General features: G+C 38.1%; 1 protein-coding gene across 8 annotated transcripts in view; it reads right to left on the reverse strand.

Moving 5' to 3' along the window:
* Window positions 1-19,831, reverse strand: part of EYA1 (EYA transcriptional coactivator and phosphatase 1) — a 335,219-nt gene that overhangs the window by 60,991 nt on the left and 254,397 nt on the right. For 6 of the 8 annotated variants that reach the window (XM_025393823.1, XM_025393819.1, XM_025393828.1 and 3 more), the window contains 2 exons: window positions 13,569-13,708; window positions 11,520-11,603 (listed from right to left, as the gene is read on the reverse strand). In XM_025393823.1, coding sequence (XP_025249608.1) covers window positions 11,520-11,603; window positions 13,569-13,708 — 224 coding nt within the window. The remainder of the gene's footprint in view (window positions 1-11,519; window positions 11,604-13,568; window positions 13,709-19,831) is intronic. The other 2 variants (XM_025393824.1, XM_025393820.1) reach the window with 1 other exon arrangement.

The following is a 19,831-nucleotide window of genomic DNA, read 5'->3' on the forward strand; positions in this document are numbered from 1 at the left end:
TCCTATTACTGGCTATTTCTTACTAGTTAAATGATGTAGCTACTAGGGAATGGCTGTCATGAATAATACAGAGAGACTTGTTGCTTTCTTAGCACTGTTATTTCTTTAGAGATTCTGCAGTTTTATCCTTAGTGGATTTAGAGTGGCATTAGTGTAGAATAGTTTTACCCTAATGACAGACTATTGTTGAAGATTCATTCATCCCCTACCAACAGCCTCCTCTATTAATTTATAAGCTCCCTGAAGGCAGAAATTTTGGCTAGGCACCTACTACATTACTGAGTATGTATTCTATAAATCATAAAAGAATGACTTTCTGAATGACTCATTAATGTCAGGCCAGGAAACAAATGGTGTCTCAGGCAGGAGAGGGGTGTGCAGCCAGGCATGTGTTCTGGGTACTGGAGTCCATGTAACCCTGGAGGTTTTGTGTGTGCAACTTGAGAAGGGTGCCATTTGGTGGTACAATTTTCTGAATTACTTCATGGATGTTTTTAATGATCATTTACCCACAGCGAAACTCATCTCTGCTAGAAGGCTAAGGTTCTGAGTACCACCTGATACTTCTCACAAATTCTTTTGATGGAGTCTTACACTTTGGGTAGTCCTAACATGGAGACCACATGGTATTAGCAGTGGATCTTACCCACTACGGCAACTATCAGGAATTTTTCTAGGTCACCAGTAAGGAGGGACAGGGAGTACATTCTCACATACCATTTTGCTTTATTCTAGTGACCAGGTTAAAATTTATGCTGCTCATTTTATTTTGTTGCCCATTTATGTGGAGAACTATTATAGTCACATTTGCACTGCTAATTCTAGTGTTTGTACATGGTATTTGATCTTAACTATCTTGGAAATAAGCACTGTGAAAACTGTTTTGAAGGGGATATGTATTTATCCTCAATTCTTTTGACCTCTTCAGAAAGTTAAATGTTTTATGATGTAGTCATGTTCGTGAGGCAGTTTACAAACATTGAGGAAGGCAGAAGAGGTAAAATCTAATTTGACCAACTGGATAGCTGAAGCCAATTGTGTCACAAAGTTTCTTAGTGACCACATTCAGAGTGTTTGAGAAAAGGACTGGAATGTGGAGTTTATAGTGCGTTTTAAAGAAAAATGTAAAGGAGTCAGGCACTATTTTACTGATAGTATTGTATAAGCACACATTATTTTTCCTATAAATTCAGCAGCTTTCTCCCTATAACAACAACAACAACAAAAAACCCTGAACTCTGTCTATGGCCAACCAAGCCAGAGTCTTATCACGTTCTTTTGGTACCACTGAGGACTTTCTACAATCAAGCTTCCTTCTCCTGCACAGCAGACTAGAGATGTCCGCCCACCACAGTTCATGTCACATTATTACACAGATGCCAAAGAGCACCAAGAGTCACCTGTGGACACACTGGTATCTGTCCTAACTTCTCTTGCTGTCATTTACCAATTCAGTGAGTTCTCATTTCTGGAGCTCTCTACTGGCCCTGCACCATTTAAGCACAGTATTCTGGCAAAATGCATGAAAGAAACACATAAGACTCATGAAAGTCCCACAATTCAGCCTGCTAGAGAAAGGTATAGAGTTATTCATTGAACTAAAACGATCGGAAAGAGGCAAGAAAAATGAACACTTCTCACTTCCTGGCTTCAAATGACAATGTAGTCTATTTTTAGTGGCAAACACCAGCCCCTCACAGAATGATCCTCTTGACCCATTATTATTTACTTTCAGTTCACAGAGTTCACGGTCTTTTGAGACTCAAAACAGAAAGTTGAAGGAAAACCTGTTGTTTATCTCTTTTGGGGCTTTTAGGATGGATCCAGAATATATTTCTGAGTATAAAAACAAAATATCTCTTCTCCTTTCTCTAGGAACATTAAAGGTAACCATTTTCTAACCGTGACAGTATCTTTCCCTTTTACATAACTATGTTTAAAAGATACTTCCCAAGATTTTCGTTGTTCATTTAATAATGCCACAAGTGACAAATATTACATTAGATCTTGTCTAACAAGTCACTTTAGTTTTATTATAAGAACCACTAAAAATAGCATCAAATATTAATGAGGAAGCAGATTCTCTTTATTGCTAGATATACCAGTAAAGCACCAAAAGAAAAATTGCTCCTATATTTAATGTAGCTCTAGTTTTTATTTATGCACCCTTGCACATTTAGCTCTATTTTCTTGGGCCATGCTATTTTTCTAAATTGAAAAGCAAAAATTTAACAGTAAAACAAAGCAAGCAAGCACATAATATAAATTGTCTAATTTAAATGCTTTAAGTCAACATTTAAGAACTATTTTAATGGCTAAGTCATTGTTCCAATTTTAAGTAGCTTCAGCGTTCTGACTTGGTCTCTACAAAGTACTTATGGTGTTCTTACTAAAAATAAAAAGGAAAGGGAATTATTTTGCCTTTTAATTATTGTCCTATTATTTTCAATTTATAAGTACATTAAATACATGATGTATGTCTTTTGTATCTCTCCCCTCTGAATATGTACTCACTTATATCCATGAGATCATACTCCACACAAACTCCTAGCAATTGCTATTCTACTTTGAATCACAAAGAATATATTATCTTTTAAAAAAAGTGCTATTTAAATAATTAATCTTGAGCTAGGAGCTCCTGGAAGACAGTGCAACTATTTCAAAAAGCATGACTAGTTCCTCAGGATATGCTACCTACATTTTGAATTTCTGGAATAAAAGAAAATAAGGTTCCTAGCGTCTCTCTGTACTAATCCTACATGGGCAGCTAAGCCTCCCTGGCAAGCAATTACTGGGAGTTGTGGGGGCCCAGTGAGGTGTGTTGCTAACAATGCGAGCAGGTTTATGAGATTTGTTGGTCCATGTGAAAATCTTGTTAAGTATGCTCAAATCAAGGACAACTCTTTGGGCAGTATAAATCAAATGAAAGAAAAATACCCATTCAGGGCACCTTAAACAATTCCTTACTTAGAATGCTAATATTACAGCCACAAACAGGACCTGAATGTCATTTAAAAATTCTCCCCACCCAAGATCTTTTGTTTTTGGGGGAAAATAAGCTGAAAAACAGGACCGGGCACTCTGAATACATGAGTGGTTTAGTTTTAAGACCCCATGCTGGCTGCTCACTGGGAAAGGATTAAGGTTAAGCTTTGCAAATTAGCCTCCTATCTTGAAAGGAAAAACTATGCTGAAACATTGTTTTTTTAAAAAATAAAACAACAACAACACATAAACACATAACCAAAAGTGTTATCCAAATGATCTATACAACTTATGAGACCCAAAGGTTCCATTATTGTGTTTTCTCCTGTCTAAAGAGAACAATACCATCAATAAAATACTAACTTTTTTCAAGGTTTAAGGCCCTATTACTGGGCTGCTTAGATATGAAATATCAGATTTTGGGAGTTGGATGTGATTCTCTTGCCAATTAAGAAATAATATGGATTACCAAGAGAGATGGTGTACACATAAAAAATAAATCATGGTTAAACTACTGCCTGAATGATCTGGAAAAAAAAACCCCAAAATCCTCAAACTTGTGGTGGGGCTAATCAGGTCATTTTTACTGATTAGATACGTGACACTTGATTGTGTTAATTTTCTCCTTACTTGAGAGACTCCCTTTCAACACCATGAAAATGATACTCAAGTATAGAATAAGAGAAAGAACTTCACCATTCCAAAGATTAATTTTGACTGTGGAGAAAACCCAATGAATCTCAAACATGTGCCAACTGCCAAGAAGTGGTACAAAGAGGGAGGAAGAAGAATAAAGTCAGGATGGACCCGGCCAAATTGGCTTCAATACCAAGGGACCCATGTGGTGCCAAGGGAAAGGCTAAACAGCTAAATCCAGTTGAAAAACCTATCAGGATTTCATTTGTAACCACTCTCCTACCTCCCTCCTTTCTACAGAGTGTTCTGGCCACTTTTTGGGCCTTTATTATTTTATACTAGAGGACTGCACAATAATTTTCCTTGCTATGAAATTGGTCTTTCAAATGCACATTTCCAGCATGTCCCTCCATTGTTATCATATCCTTCCACTACGTCCCTAATTCATGGCATTCCCATGCCCACAGAACGAAATCCTGGCACTCAATGTTCTCTCGAAGCCTGGACCAATTAGAAGACTGGTGTTGCCAGTTGATGCATATACCTTTTGGACAAATAATTTTTCTGAGCTACACTTTTCTTATTGGCAAAAAGGAGCTCATTGGATAATAAGTGTGAGAGAGCAGTGTAAACCACAAAAGTTGAATAAAGGTGCAGTCTTTTTATTACTAATTCAACACATTTTCTGCTACTCTTCTTCTCCAAGTCTAATCCCCTAAGTATACTTTATCACTATTTACCCTTTTTGCTTATGATTTCTGCCACTTGGAATTCTCTGTTTCCCACTCCCTCTTTGCTACCTGGAACAACAAAGTCTGCACGATTTCCTGCTTCCTCCTCTAAACCTCCAAAGTAAGCAATAAATGATAGCTCTTGTTCATGAAGTACTTATGAGCATTTTTCTAGGTGGTTCACGTTGTTCCCCAATTGCCCTGTAATTGCTCGCATTTTATAGGGTGCTTTTTCCTAGGTCACAGAGCAAGGGAGGTCCAAAGTTGGAGTTTGGCAGGCCAGTGCAGTGGTTAAGGAGCTGTGATGATTCCTGTTCATTCACTGCATTCCCTTTTATATTTATGAACAAGAACAATAAGGCTGTGTTCAATTAAACAGCAAGAATGTACATTTCAGCTGTATATTACTGGTAGCGAGGCAGAAGGGGCAGGCTGTTAAAGGAAAAAAGAGAAACCTTCAAGATATGGCCAAAGAAGAGAGATGAAGATGCCTGTTTAGCTGGCATTCGAAAAAATGTGCTTCTGTTTGTTTTGAGAGTTTAGATTCTATGTCACCCTACAGAATCCAGAGGTTTTATATATGGACACATACATTATTTCATCCTTTTTATCTAACTTGGCATTGATATGCAAGGAAGGAAATAAAATCAGGGCTCTGTCCTTTGGGATTAGATTGGCCATCATCACTCCAGAGCCACCACTCACATAGCCTGGGGCTTGGCTCTGTCAGTGTGGCTAGAGCTGCAAGGTGGGTTGAAAGCATGCTTTGGGTTTCACTCATTGGTCAAATAGTTGAGAACTGGGCTGTGAGTGCTACCTGCTCACCAAAACCCATTCTCTGTTTCTTTCCGGGCACACAGAAGGCTGCATCGCCCAGCCTCCCCTGCATTGGGTCATGTGACTGAGGTCAATGGCACAGGCAGAGGTGTGTGCCTGTCTCAGCTTAGCTTACAAAGACCCATTCACACTGCCCCTGCCTTTCCCCCCTCCCTCCACCGGGGAATGAATGCTAATGATCCCAGAAGCTTCAAAAGCCGCATGATGAAAATGGCACTACTATTATTTGTACCACCAAACCATGCCCAAACCAAGCACCCTGGAATATCCCCACTCTTAAACAAGAGACAGATTTCTATTGTGTTTGTGCCATTATATTTTAGACCTGTTTGTAACAGCTATTTCACCTACCCTAATGAATTCACGTGAGGGTCTGTGTTTCCTTGGGGCCCCAGGTGCATATATGCACTGCCTGCATTGAGTTCACAGTTTACTCACAGTGTTGCTGTCATTGAATTGTCCTGGAAGGCAGGAGGAAAATGAACAAAAGCAAAGCTCAGAGCATCACACAGAGCAGAGGCAGGCAGACAGCCTTTCTCTGTAAATGGACAGGGAATATTTCCAGCTTTGCAGGCCATATCATCTCTGACACACATTCTTCCTTGTGTTTTTATTGTTTTTAATTACACTTTAAAAACTTAAACAACATTCTTAAAGGCCTGACAGAAGCAGACTATAAACCAGATTTGACCTATGGGGTATCGTCTGTCAATTCTCAGTCTAGAGTTTTTAAAACCAAAAGAAAAATATTTCATAAGACACGAACGGTATATAAAATTCAAATTTGGGAGCATTAAATCAAGTTTCATTGGAACGCAGCCACATTTATTCATTTAGATGCTGTCTATGGTTGCTTTTGCACTACTAAGGCAGAACTGTGTAGTTACGGCAAGCATATGGCCCACGAAGCCTAAAATATTTACTCTCTGTTGCTTTACAAAAAATGTTTGCCAACCCTTGGTCTGGAGGTTCCAAAAGGGAGATTATCCTGGTTAAGTAACCAGATCTTCGGCAACTCAGTGAGGACACTGGTGTCTGGCTGCTTTGGTGCCATGCTAAGAGTTTAGCTTCTGCATCAACCACCATGGAAGAATATCCTCCACCAAAAGAGCTTGGAGTTCAGTGTTGTCCGCTAAAGCAGAGTAGGAACAACAATCTCTACCGGGGAACTGGACTGTTCTGATGAAATGGGCAATATAAACTGCTTTCAGTTTTTCTTTCCTCAAGGTACTGAATGATCACAGAAACACACCCACAAGGGACGCTGTTTATCTAAACTCACTATGACAAGTGAGATCCTCTTAGAAACCTAGTAAGTTATAAAACAAATACTCAAGAGAACAACTACAAGTTCGTTAGGTGACACATGCTTTTCTAACTATCGGTTGTTGCCATTAATACAACTCTGCGCGTGGACTTTTACATTTATGAGCAATTTAATTTTTTTTTTTTTTTTGAGACAGGATCTTACTCTGTCACCCAGGCTGGAATGCGGTAGTGCAATCGCAGTTCACTGCAGCCTTGACCTCCCAGGCTAAAGCGATCCTCCTACCTCAGCCCTCCTAAGTAGCTGGGACTACAGGCACATGCCACCACACCTAGCTAATTTTTGTAATTTTTTTGTAGAGATGGACTCTCGCCATGTTGCCCAGGCTTGTCTTGAACTCCTGAGCTCAAGTGATCTACCCACCTCAGCCTCCCAAAGTGCTGGGATTACACACATAAACCACCATGCCGGGCCAAATTCATGATACAATTTAATTTTTAAAACAATTCCACAAGTCAAGTAGCTGGCTTTATGGATAAGAAAACTGAGGCTCAGTAAGAATCAATAATTTGCCTAAGGTGAAAGAGGTAAAAAGTCAGAGCTCGGATTTGAGTCTAGATCTACTTGAATTCAAATCTGACCCTCTTTCTATCATACTGTTAGGCATAGCGTATACTTGTAATTCATAAATTTGAGGACACTGCCACCATTTTACTCACTGGCCACTACACAGGAAGTTTCTTTCTTTTTTTTTTTTTTTGACAGTGCAGTTTCACCTACATTCAAATATAACTGGTATTTATTGAACTTTTTTTATGCTAGACATGCTGCTGAGTAATTTTTACGCTGGGTCTCTAACCTCTCCCAAGTTTCAATTTTCTCATCTATAAAATAGGCTTGATAACAGCACCTTCGGAGCATTAATGTTGAATTGAATGAATGCCGGGCATATAGAATGTTCTTAATAAGGCCTATGATTAAACATGTTAAGCTTTACGCTATCTAAGTGTTTATGTTTTGGTTTTTGTTGAAAATGAAAAGTGAACACCTATATTTTTAAGATCCATTCTAGCCCAAATCACTATGAGACACAGGGGTTAAACAATAATAAAACGATAGTGTTGAAACAATCAGGCCCTTGGGTGTAGATATCTTGGGTAATCCTCCCACAGGAGGGGGATCATGCCTGAGACATCAGCACAATTTTGATTTGAAATATAAGTTTTGGGTATATACTTTGATAACAATAATTGAATTACATTGTTTCTTATAAGGAGACCATTCAATGAAAAATAACCCAAGACTAGTTTTCTTCAATGAAATTCTGGAATTTGTTATTAGTTTTAAAGCAACTTTAAAAAATGCATTAAACAAAAACAGCTAGGACAGATACTATTTAAAACATCCTAATTTACATAGCACTCACAGGCTCTTCAGTTTCCTGACATGTTATTTGTTTTCCTCAGCCATGGCTGTGCTGTATCCAGCACCCTTTCTTTGTCCCTATCACCTTTGTTATAAAACAAGACTTTTTTATAACACCCAACATGCCTTCTTCCCACAGCTAGGATTACATGGAAGGTGGGACATTCTCAAACTTTTTTTTTGTACACATTGCTGTAACATGCCCTAATTTTGCATTATATCAACCAGATCCTGTGTCCTCTTACTGAATGGCCTACTCATTGAGTTGCCTAAGCTACTGTGACTAAGCTACTTCTCAAGTATCTGGTTCCCTAAGAAACAGAACAGCGATCACATTGTCAGGCATTCATTCTTTATATACGTGTAGAGTAAGGCTCAGCCACATGCTCCCCTTGACAATGCCCAGGAACACCACCAAATCTGTGCTCCTAAAAAGAATTCTTGTCACTGAACTCCCTTAAGACTTTTCTCCTCAGTGCCCTGGGGGAAACAAAAGGAATTCAAGATATTCTGATCAGTTTGGTTATTATTACTGTTTGGAAGAATCCTTGTTGAACCACATTTTTACAAAGCTTGATGATCAGATTTGAGAGCCAATTCTTCTCAACTCTAATGATTTCTAATGAGGACAGCATTAAGTAGACTTCCTTGCATGCTTCCAGCTATAATTCAACATCCTAAACCATACATCTTCAAAAGTCACCCAGCCAGGAAAAGACACCTCCAGGCAATGAGACAACAGGCTGACCACAAGTGTTCAGTACAAGGAAGGTACTCAAAAAATGTTTAGGAAGAAATCAAGCTCAGAGACTCGGGTGAGCCTCTAACCCTAATCTATGCAATGTTGACTGTGAATCTGCCATTTCCTGTACTGACTAGTCCCCCAAGTGCCCTGGGCTCACCTTTCAGTGGTTTCCTTGCCTGGTCCAAGCAGTTCTCTATAATAAGCATCTCAAACTTGTCCAACACTGAACTTTCCCTTTTCCCTCCAAATTGAATTCTTTACTATTTCAACAAATATACTATTTCAACAAATATATGACTATTTTCTCAGTTGCCCAGGACAAAAATGTGGGAATCATCTTTCACTTCTCTGTCTTGTTTACTACCCACCACTCCAATCAATCCAAATCATTTTTAAATCCAGTTCTCTACCTGCAATGTAATCCAGAGTCCAATAAATTCTTTCCCTCTCTACTGCTGGTGCATCAGATCACTGCTATCACCTCCTATCTGGACTCCCATTTCTCTTCTCTTACCATTAATTCTTAACATTTAGCTAAAGCAATCTAAAAATGTAAATCAGATCTTCTCATCTCCTCCGTTGTGGTCCCCCGATGACTTCCCACGGCATTAGCCCTGTTGACCCTGTGCGGCTGGGAGGCCCTTTGGAACCTGCCTTCATCCCTGACCACATCTCATTGACTCTCCATCTCCACCACTAAGTGTGGTCCCACCGGCCTCTGTCCATCAAACAGCAAAGCCTTTCTTGCCTCTGCACTTCCTGTTTCTTCTGCTTAGAACACCCTTTCTCCTGATGACTGCACAGTAACTTCAGGCCATTCAGAATTCAGACCCAAAGTCACACGCAGGAAGACCTTCCTCAGAAACCTGGCTTTCTGAAGTTCTTCCTCAGCCCCATAAACTTACCAATGAAGAATAAGCTTATATTTAAGAAACTCAAATAGTCTGTACTTCGGAGAATATATAAATTTGGCTTTTGGAAATTATATGAGATAAACCTTTTTATCACATGACCTAGAATGGGAAAACTAAGCTAAACAAACAAACAAATTAACTACTATTTGATGAAACCTCAAAGTTCCATGACACGTTAAAAAATTAAACTCATGGTATTTATAATACATTATTTAGAGAGTGTTTGGTCTAGATATGAATGAGAAATTACATGAAGCCAGGTATTTCTAGGTTAAGTGTAAATTCCATGTGTAAGCCAATAATTTATGGCCAAAGACTGAGAGGTCAGTAGGTCATGGAATGCCTAACTCCTTAACTCTAAGCTGGCCTCTTTCATTGGCTAATAGAACACTCTTAGATAACTCTCTTTTGTGTCAATTTGGCCCTTAGTGAGAGCTTTTAAAGATTTGAGACTTTCTGGGTGGTTTTCAAATACTCATTTTCTAAGTGCCTACTCTTTTCAACACTCTTGTGTGAGTTACACGCACCAGTGTTCTCCTTAGCAGACAGTTGTAGGGGTTTTATAATGGCTCAGTTAAGGAGATCTTCAAGGTTCTGCCCACTAACTACATGTTGATATTTCAGATATTAATCTTTAGTTTTTAAGTAGTTTTTCTAGAAATAGGAACAGTGATAGTATTGACAGAAGAAATAATACAAGAAAAAGCAGAGCTAATGTTTCTTGAATTCCTACTATGTGCTAATCACGCAGTAAAGACCATTTGGCTGATTGATTCTATAGCCTTATATTTTATAATCTGCATTTTTGTTGTCTTCTCATAGAGAATTTGCCGAACAATAAGATGGGACATATTATGTTTTACCGATATCTTATCTCAGAACAGAAAGTAAGATGGTGATATATTATTGCTCGAGCCTATTTTTGATTAGGTGTACCTTTAAGATGATGAAAAGGAAACCTAGGCTGTGAAGCTAAATTCCCCAGACTGTATATCCATAGCAGATACTCAGTGTGTATTTGTTAAAATAAGTATTTGTTGAAAGAACAACTACGTGGTCAAATCTGTAATAACAGTATGTGCATTTTAATGGTATTAATTCTAACACTTAATTGTGATAAACTACTGGAGTCACTGAGACATAATAAGAATTCAGTCTCTAATGCTCCAAATAACTTAAAAAAACTAAGACTTATTATTTCTTTAATGATTAAAACAAGAGAAATGAAATATTAGCAGAATAACTTGAGAAATTACCTATAGCTACTTTAAATAACATTTTTGCCTGGGAAAGACTTATGAAATCATCAATATGCCAGAAAAGAAATTCCAAACTTTTGGGATACCCAAATGTACAACATGGAAACCAAAGTTCTACTCACAGAAAGTGGTCTATAATATTATTCTTTATTTATAACACCAATATAAGTACTGTACAACTCTAATACGGGCATATTGGTCCTACTGCCTTTCAGAGAATCAATCTTACATACCATTCAAATAAATTTAACCCAAGTAGCAAAGGACATATAGAGACATTTGTAGCAGTTGCTTTGAAGATAAAATACCAAAGCTGCTAATCACTGAGGACAACAGAAAGTGAAATATTTGCTCCACTAAATGTTAGGGAATAAAAAGACAGGAAAAGTAAAAAAGAGAACAGAAAACATCTTTCTACATCACTTATGTATTTTAATGTTTCATCCTAGGATAATATTTAATCACTTTTATTCACTGGGGTCTGAATAAGCATGACTTTAATTGTATAAAGTGTATCTTATTGCCAAAGACCTAAAAATAATCTCTTCTTTGGCTCATTTACATATTTTTTACCTTACATATATATTTGACTATATAGCTTTTTTCCATTTATATTTTAAATTTGTTACTTAAAGTTAAATTATATTCATTTGGACAATAAACAAATTAGAGGTATATTTACTCCAAAGAAATTAAAAACTGATGCCTCTTGGTACTCACCCTCCCATATCTGTTGGCGTAGGACCCAGTAAGCAAGGAGTGGAAAACAATGATTGTCTCATCCAAGTCCCAGATGAACACTCTCTACAAAGGAAGAACCAAATCAATGTGTCTTTGCCTTGGCTGAGAAAGCTGTTATTCAGTTAACTGCAACATGAAAAAGTCATCTTGAAATGGAAGATGAATGAAAAATCTGAATTTATTATTTCCAAAAAAACCACAACTGTTTCAAAGAGTATCTCCTAATTTTTCTCCAGATATAACTTCAGATGAGGTACAAGAGGATAATTACATTTATAATGTCAATATAAATATAAGAAAGAGATAATAAGCTATGTCCTTTCTAATTCTGTAATAGAATTTCAGTCTCAGCTCTGAATAAACGAAAAAAAATGAGTTATAACTAGTCTGTTTATAACTTGAGATAGAGATGAGCAACTGATCAAATATCATTTATCTTTTCATTACCTCTGATCTTTGTTCATTGAGAAGTACTAAAATAATGAATCTTATGTTTTACTCTTAGCAAGCCAAGTATTAAAATTGCACCCAAAGACTAAAACCTTACATAATCGATTCACCTTATGTTACCTATTGAGCTGTTATCAAAGGGATGGGATATACATTGTTCTTGCCAGGTTTTTTAAGTCTTCGGGGTTTAGGTATTTAAAAACATAAGCAGACACATTACTCATGCTCTTAGACATACTCTTGAGGTATTTAAAATGGGATCTGAAGGAATTAATTTCCAAAAGGTCTTCGGGGTAGCACAAAAAGCCTCCCAAGCCTGTTTTACTTCTTCCCATTCCCACTCATACCAGTACATATTCATATACATAGATTCTGCTGGAAAATTTTCTTTTTTTTTTTTTTGCCAAAATAATCATGTTTTCCAACCATCAGATTTCACTCTGGCAAAAGCAGAAACTTAGTTGCAGTGGATTGAAGGCTATGAAATCTACCACCCTTTAAGTTCTTACTTAATCCCTCCTGCTTTTGAACTCCACCAAAATATGTCTCATTAGATGACTACTATTTCAGTTTAGAACATTCCAGGTTTTCCTTTCTCAATATATACAAGTGTGTCTTTCATTTCAAAGTGGATTTTATGGCTGGGTGTGGTGGCTCATGCCTGTAATCCCAGTACTTTGGGAGGCCGAGGCAGGTAGACCACGAGGTCAGGAGATCGAGACCATCCTGGCCAATATGATGAAACCCCCTGTCTACTAAAAATACAAAAATTAGCTGGGCTTGGTGGCACGTGCCTGTAGTCCCAGCTACTCGGGAGGCTGGGGCAGGAGAATAGCTTGAACTGGGAGGCAGAGGTTGCAGTAAGCTGAGATCATGCCACTGCACCCCAGCCTGAGTGACAAAGCAAGACTCCGTCTCAAAAAAAAAAAAAAAGTGGATTTTATTTTATTTTATTGTTTGTATTTTTAATTTTTGTGGATACTTAGTAGGTATCTATAATTACGCGGTACATGAGATGTTTTGACACAGGCATGCAATGTGAAATAAGCACATCACAGAGAATAGGGTCTCTATCCCCTCAAGCACTTGTCCTTTGTGTTACAAACAATCCAGGTACACTTTTTTAGTTATTTGAAAATGTACAATTAAGTTATTATTGACTATAGTCACCCTGTTGTGCTATCAAATAGTAAGTCTTATCCACTCTATTTTTTTGTGCCTTTTAACAAGTGGATTTTACTATTTTTAGTATGACACTTAATTAAAAAGGCAATGAGACAGAGCAGCATAACAGAATTTTGCTTAAGTAGAATTGCATAATTTACTATATTTCTTTAGAGAGAAATAAAACAGATGCTTTGCCATAGAGTTCATAGGGAAGAAAAAACAAATTATTGCTTAACCTATAGTTAATAAAGAAGAGAGAAAATACTACTTTATCTATTGTTAACATAAAAAGAAAGCAGTAATAAAAGCATCTGATACCTTAGCCACTGCTGTTTACATAGCAGGTATGTAAAACCACCAGTTAGCTATCAAGACACCTTGCTATTTACTTGGGTGTTGGCAATGACATACCTCAAGATCAGAATCTGGGGGAGGTGAAGGATTATTGTTTCTTCGGCCCCGTCCACGTGATTTCCCATCTGAACCTCGACGCAATCGATCAGAATCTGAATCTTTAATGGGTGTTGAAGGGCTGTGGATTGTGTTGTACTCTGTAGGAATATAGGAAGGACTTTCATCTTTTATTTCTATCACCATGGTGCCAAGATTAATATTGTTTAAATTCATAAGGGGAGTTTCAATAGTAAAGCACATTTCATTCTGCTGAAATCCTACATCGTCTTTTACTTGCACTGGTAAATAATTTATAAGATATCTGATTACAAGATTTGTTTTGAAAGAAAGTGTGATCAGGAGCAATTAAAATTTAATTGACGGTGAGAGGCAACAGGTTGTACAAGGTTGCCTGCATCTTCCATGTGGTTCTCTGTGATTAGAGAATGTTCCCCTCGCCTTTCCCCGCTTCTCTCATTCATTCCAATCACAGCACCTGGCCATACCGAGAGGCTCACACATTTGCCTCAGCTGCGGCTCTCTCAGCTACAAAAAGGCTTCTGGTGCATGCAAAGAGGTGAAAAGAAAAACCAGCTCTGGGGCAGGGAAAACTGAGTCATCAAGTAGATTTTTCTTTGAAAATTTTACGTTCTCTATTTTCTCCCTCATTTTATGTGAGAACCAGCGGGTGACAAGATAAAAGGAGGGCGGATACATGGACAATACCCATACTCCACACACTGTCCATCACCGACTCGTCCTCGGTCCTAGTCTCTTTGAACCAAACATCCAAAACCAGGCAGCATATTAAAAGTAGTCATCTGGGTAACTCAGAGAAGCCATTGAAATAATTACATAGAAACCACAAAATGAAGAACAACCCCCAAAAGGCTCGAAGGAGGAGTCTGGCAGTGGATGTGGAGCTAGGGAAGATGCTTATCCTGTGTTCAGACTGAACAAAAAGCCATTTACTTGAACCAATTTAGTACTTTTTAGTCTATCCAAAACATACATCAGAATATCTCCTCTTTTCCCAAATTCCAGATGTCCAAAAAGCTGGCTCACCCCACAAACTCTTTTCCAGATTTCTGTACCAGATTTGATTTGGAATCTTTCCATCTAAGATGAGGAATGATTATTCTCACTATGATGTTGTTGAGGTTGGTCTATTTCACCAAACAGAAAACCACTGAGAACAACGGAAGGCCTGGTAGCCTTTATTAACACACTATCGGCCTCAATTCTACCAAGAAGGTCATCCACGTGTCAAACTGCATGGTTTCAGGATTACCTTCACGCTTAAGTGCTTCTCCAAAACCTTGAGTCAGAGTAGATAGGAAAAGGCTTTGACAGAATAAACTTCTGTTTGTCACAGGAGACAGCTCTATACCTATTTAATCTTAAAACCTAAATAGATTCCTATTACTTATAGAAAACATGCAAGAGTCTTCTTCTGTAACAAACAAGATGGCAAACTTCCTCCTCTAAACTACTCATGTGATTCTCACACCCAGAAACCACCATGACGACCTATAAGCTTATTAATTACAGTCAGAAAGTCCAAATCGATGCCACCCCATGGGTTAGTTTATTATTTGGGATGCATTTTTAAGCTGACTCATCTCACAGAACCATTACAATACACTGCTGGCTAGTCAGCTATCATTCTCTAAATCTATATTAATAGTCTTTTATTACAGAGGCAGATAACTAGGGCATCCTCTCCTTAAGATGTTCCAAACTGAGCCTCTCTCTTCCATGCTTTAAAGAGAATCAGCAGCTCCAAATGAGTAGAATTTTAAGCAGTCAAGTGGATTCAAAGCTGTTCTTTGAGGAAAAAGCCTTGGCCTTCCTTTTTAAAAAATATTCTGCAATGTACGTCTCCATGCAGAACCAGATATTCACCATCTGAGACAAAACACACATCAATCTCCTCAACGTATTTCGATAAAAAGCATTCATTTTACAACCAGTACAGTCACTATCTAATTCAACCTGCACTTCAAGTACTTTACTACAAAATCTCTCTTGAATTGGGAGCTCTCCGGCTTTTGGAAGTTCGTATTTGAAGAGAAGCTAAAAGACATCAAGCAATGTAAGTTAGCATGTTACACCTTTTTCCTTGACTTACTGACAGTATAATTTTGTCCTAAAAGTCGTTTATCTTTCCTAGATTTTGTTAGCCTAGATTTCCTCCTATTGATGGCTCATTCCTTTATTTCTTAATGTTTACTCTATCCCTGCTTTAAAAACTCAATCTTTTAAAATATATTTCATCTTTGTTATTATTACTTTTTTTGGACACAGACCAGCTATAATGAAATGAGTTACTTTTGTAAGCCTCTTTCAAAAGAAAATAAATTCATTCCGCAAAGTATAAAGTGAAAGTTTTAAATCATGTTATCTAAAGTTTTTCCAGGTGAAGGGAAAAAAACCCTAAAAGATAGACAACCTGACACCTTTAAATATTAAAATACACCCACACTCCTACCTTGCAGGCCTCCACTCATAGAAGGAAGATGAAGATAAAAGTGACGCAAGCTATTTTTCAAAATCCCTTCCTTTTCTACGAGGTGGAATTAAATGCTTCTACTATCTTAACCAGCTTTCCAGACTCTTAACTTCTCCTTCCTCCTCCTAGTGCAAAACAACTCAAATACTCAAATAATTTAATCTTCTAATCCACCGACAGTTCATGTTTTGCTAAAATCTTCTCCAAATTGTTCAAGTTTACCCCCACTGAGATACTGGATGTGAAAATACTTTGGAGGGCATTCACTGATTTTAATAAACGTGGAGTGGATGTCACGTTCACACCATGCAGGCTCTGTACCAGGAGCATGAAATATGATGATGTAGCAAAGAGAAATGGTTCCTGCCTTCTTGCAGCTTAAAATTCAGAGGAAGGCATTGACTTGTGGACAAAAATGAGAAATTACAAAGTAATGTGGAAAAGGTCACAATACAGGAAAGGCAGAATGCTAGGAGAATACAGAGGAAGTCCACATAACTCAGATTTGCAGGCTTACAGAAGCTTCCTGAAGACAGAGGACAAATGTAACAGTGAAGAGGGAATATGACTGTGTCAGATGCAGCGTAAGTATGTGTGAAAGTAAAGAGGGAGAGAGAGAGAGAAAGACAGCGAGAGTGCGAGAGCAAGTGAGTGAACAAGAGCAAGCGCGTGCCAGAGCGTATGTCATGTTTAAGAAATGAAAATAAAAATTCAATCTGACCTGAGTCTACAGAAGAACACAGAGATGAGGCTGGAGTGGCAGGTAAAGAATTCAACAAGGGAGTGGGGGCTCCCACTCCATGTGGCAGGGTGCTGGAGAGAAGACGGAGAACGGGAGACCAGCCAGGAGGATAATTCAGTGATCCAGGTGAGGGATGGTGATGTAGGTGCTGGGCATAAGGAGATCTGAAGTGTCATTAGGAGGTAAAATCAACAACTAAGTGGATAAGGAAGAAAGATGTAGTAAAACATCATGCCCATGTCAGTGGTTTCACAACTGGGTGAAGATTGTAATACAAGGTACAGGACTTAGGAAGAAGGCGGCATTATAGGGAAGAATATAGGTGAGGATTCAGTCCAGCTTTGAACATGTTGAATTTGGATGGGCTGTGGGCATCCAAGTAGAGATGCCCAGTAGGCTGCTAGACTGCTCTGAAGCTCCAGAAAGAAACATGGGCTGGGTTTAGGATTGGAAACTGACACCATATGTAATTAAGGAAATGAGTGTTGTTAAAGAAATGCAGTGTGTGTACAAGGGATGGGCAGAGAAAGACGGGTGAGGTGTGAAGAGGAAAACCAAAGTCAATGTATTGCAGATGAAAAAGTATGTCAGGAAGGAGAGAGTGATCAATAACTTCAGATCACCCAAGAAACAGGTTAAATAAAGACTGAATCTGAGTACTTTAGATTTAGAGTCAAGAGGCATTTGGTCTACATGGCAATAATACAGATTCAAGAAGGCAGAAGAGTGAAAGAAAAGGGGGTAAAACCCTAAACTATTACTGATGACCCTCTAATGGCCAAATCCAATAATTATTTTTTTAGTGTTCAATCTTGTTTGACCCCTCTGCAGCTGCACTGACCACTTGCTCCTTTAAATCATGTCCATATCAGAATGTCTTGACTTCCCTTTCTCCTGCTTTACACTATCCCTCATCAGTCTCTTTGGAGGGCTTCTGCTCTGACCAAAGTGTGAATATTGGTGTTCTCTACATCCTGTTATTGGAAGTGCTGATCTGGGACAAGATACAGATTTTGCATCAGGATATTCATCAACACAATGTTTCCTTCATCTAAAAGTCTTGCTAATACTAAAAATATAGTCAGCTGAAGAAAACAGTATGTAACATGGTTGATTACTTAGTAACATGGTCGATTACATTCTGAAGCAAATCCTTTGTTATCCTGCACTAATAATAAACAGTCAGTGTACAGGCAGCCAGCTGATGGACTATCTTTTGAGCAGCAGTTCACTGGAGTTTCTTCCATGGCCCTCTTATCTCACTGCAGGCTCTCAGTGCTTGGTAATCTCTGTAGGAGGAATTTAATGATGCCCTCCAAGCTGATAAATTCTAAAGCATAACCTTTTGATCTCCTGACCTGAGTATTCCGCTATTTCTAGACCTCTCTACCCAAGTAGTCCATGGATACCATAACGAAACTTGTACCAAAAGGAATCCTCCCTATTAACAAGCTGAATTAATGGTACCAGTAACTATCCACTTTTCCAATCCAGAAACTCCTTAGTGTCTCCATCAAATTAAGACTCAGTTCTGTGTTTTTTACTCCTAAATACTTTTGCTCTAAGTTCAGGCTCTCATTATCTCTTGCCTTAATTCTTGCAACAGGCTATTTCCAGGATTGATAGGCTCTGTCTTCCACCTGTTTTCTGCACTGCCATCACAGAGTGGTAAGACTCTTCTGCTCCAGCCTTATAGTGTGGAACAGGAAAGACAGTCGAGATTTTAGGGCACTGAGCCCTCAACTGCCACATTCTGAGTCTTGACTGTACTACTTACTAGTAGTATTGCTTGGTCGTTATTTAGCCTTTACATGACTCAGTTTTTTCATTTGTAAAACGGGAATAAATGGGGTAAAACTAATATACATGTAAAGGTACTTGCAGCTGCACATGTCGCTAGCACTCTACGATGTTAGCTACCTGAAAAAAGTCTCCTTCAACAACCTTATCTCTACTCTCTTTTCATAGTCCACTTCAGATAGACAAACTTAGTCATCTCATTTCTCTGAAAGTGCCATGCTATTTCACGCCTTCTCACATACTTCTTTTTAGTTTTTAGAGACAAGACTTTGCTTTGTCACTGAGGATGAAGTGTAGTAGTACAACTATAGCTCACTGCAGCCTTGAATTCCTTGGTTCAAGGGACCTGTAATATATATCTTTCAAGGAGCTAGGACTACAGGCACATGCCGTGACACCAGGCTAATTTTTAAAAAAAATCTTTTGTAGAGATGGGGGTCCTGCTATGTTGCCTAGGCTGGTCTTGAACTCCTGGCCTCAAGCAGTCCTCCTGCCTCAGCCCCCCAAAGCACTTTTACAGGCATGAGCCAATGTACCTGGCCCTTGTCTCCTTTTCTCAACTCCTTACCCTGTCCCCTGTCTGAGAAATTCCTATTAGCCTCTGAAGGTCAAACTCAACAATCCTTGTGAATTCTCTAACTTCTGGTACCTTCTTTGTAATTATGTACTCTTATCTCTATTATAGGATTATAAAATTTTTGCAATTATTTACATTTGTGGTGGATAAATAATTTGATGGAATTATTTTGAGCAAATGTCCATCATTCCTACTCTGGGAAAACAGAACACAGTGGTATTCATGTTTGCATACTGAGAACACAGTAAGTGTCTAGAGTGCAAGGCAAACATTAAGAAATTGGCGATGGGAAGAATGTTTCTTCAGTCTAGCATTTACTCTATTAAAGCTATAAAGGTAATTTATTTCTACAAGACCGCAAAAATATTTACAAATGAGAAATAGCTATAATTAAAAGTTCATTTAAAAGTTAATGTTTAAATATTAAGTCATAAAATATTAAAATCTACATAAGATAATTAAAATTTTACATTTGTAAATACTATAGATTCCCATAAATCCTTCAATATTAAAAAGAAAAACAAAGAACTGGAACTCAAAAGAATCCATTTAGTTCCCCTGAGCTAGTAACTCCTCCTTGAGCCTTGGGGAAGTTAATTCCATTTTTTCTCGGTTCCCACTCTCCTTGTTTATCAAATCGATGACAGCCT

This window comes from Theropithecus gelada, chromosome 8 (genome assembly GCF_003255815.1).
Source record: "Theropithecus gelada isolate Dixy chromosome 8, Tgel_1.0, whole genome shotgun sequence".
In the NCBI taxonomy this organism is placed as follows: domain Eukaryota; kingdom Metazoa; phylum Chordata; class Mammalia; order Primates; family Cercopithecidae; genus Theropithecus; species Theropithecus gelada.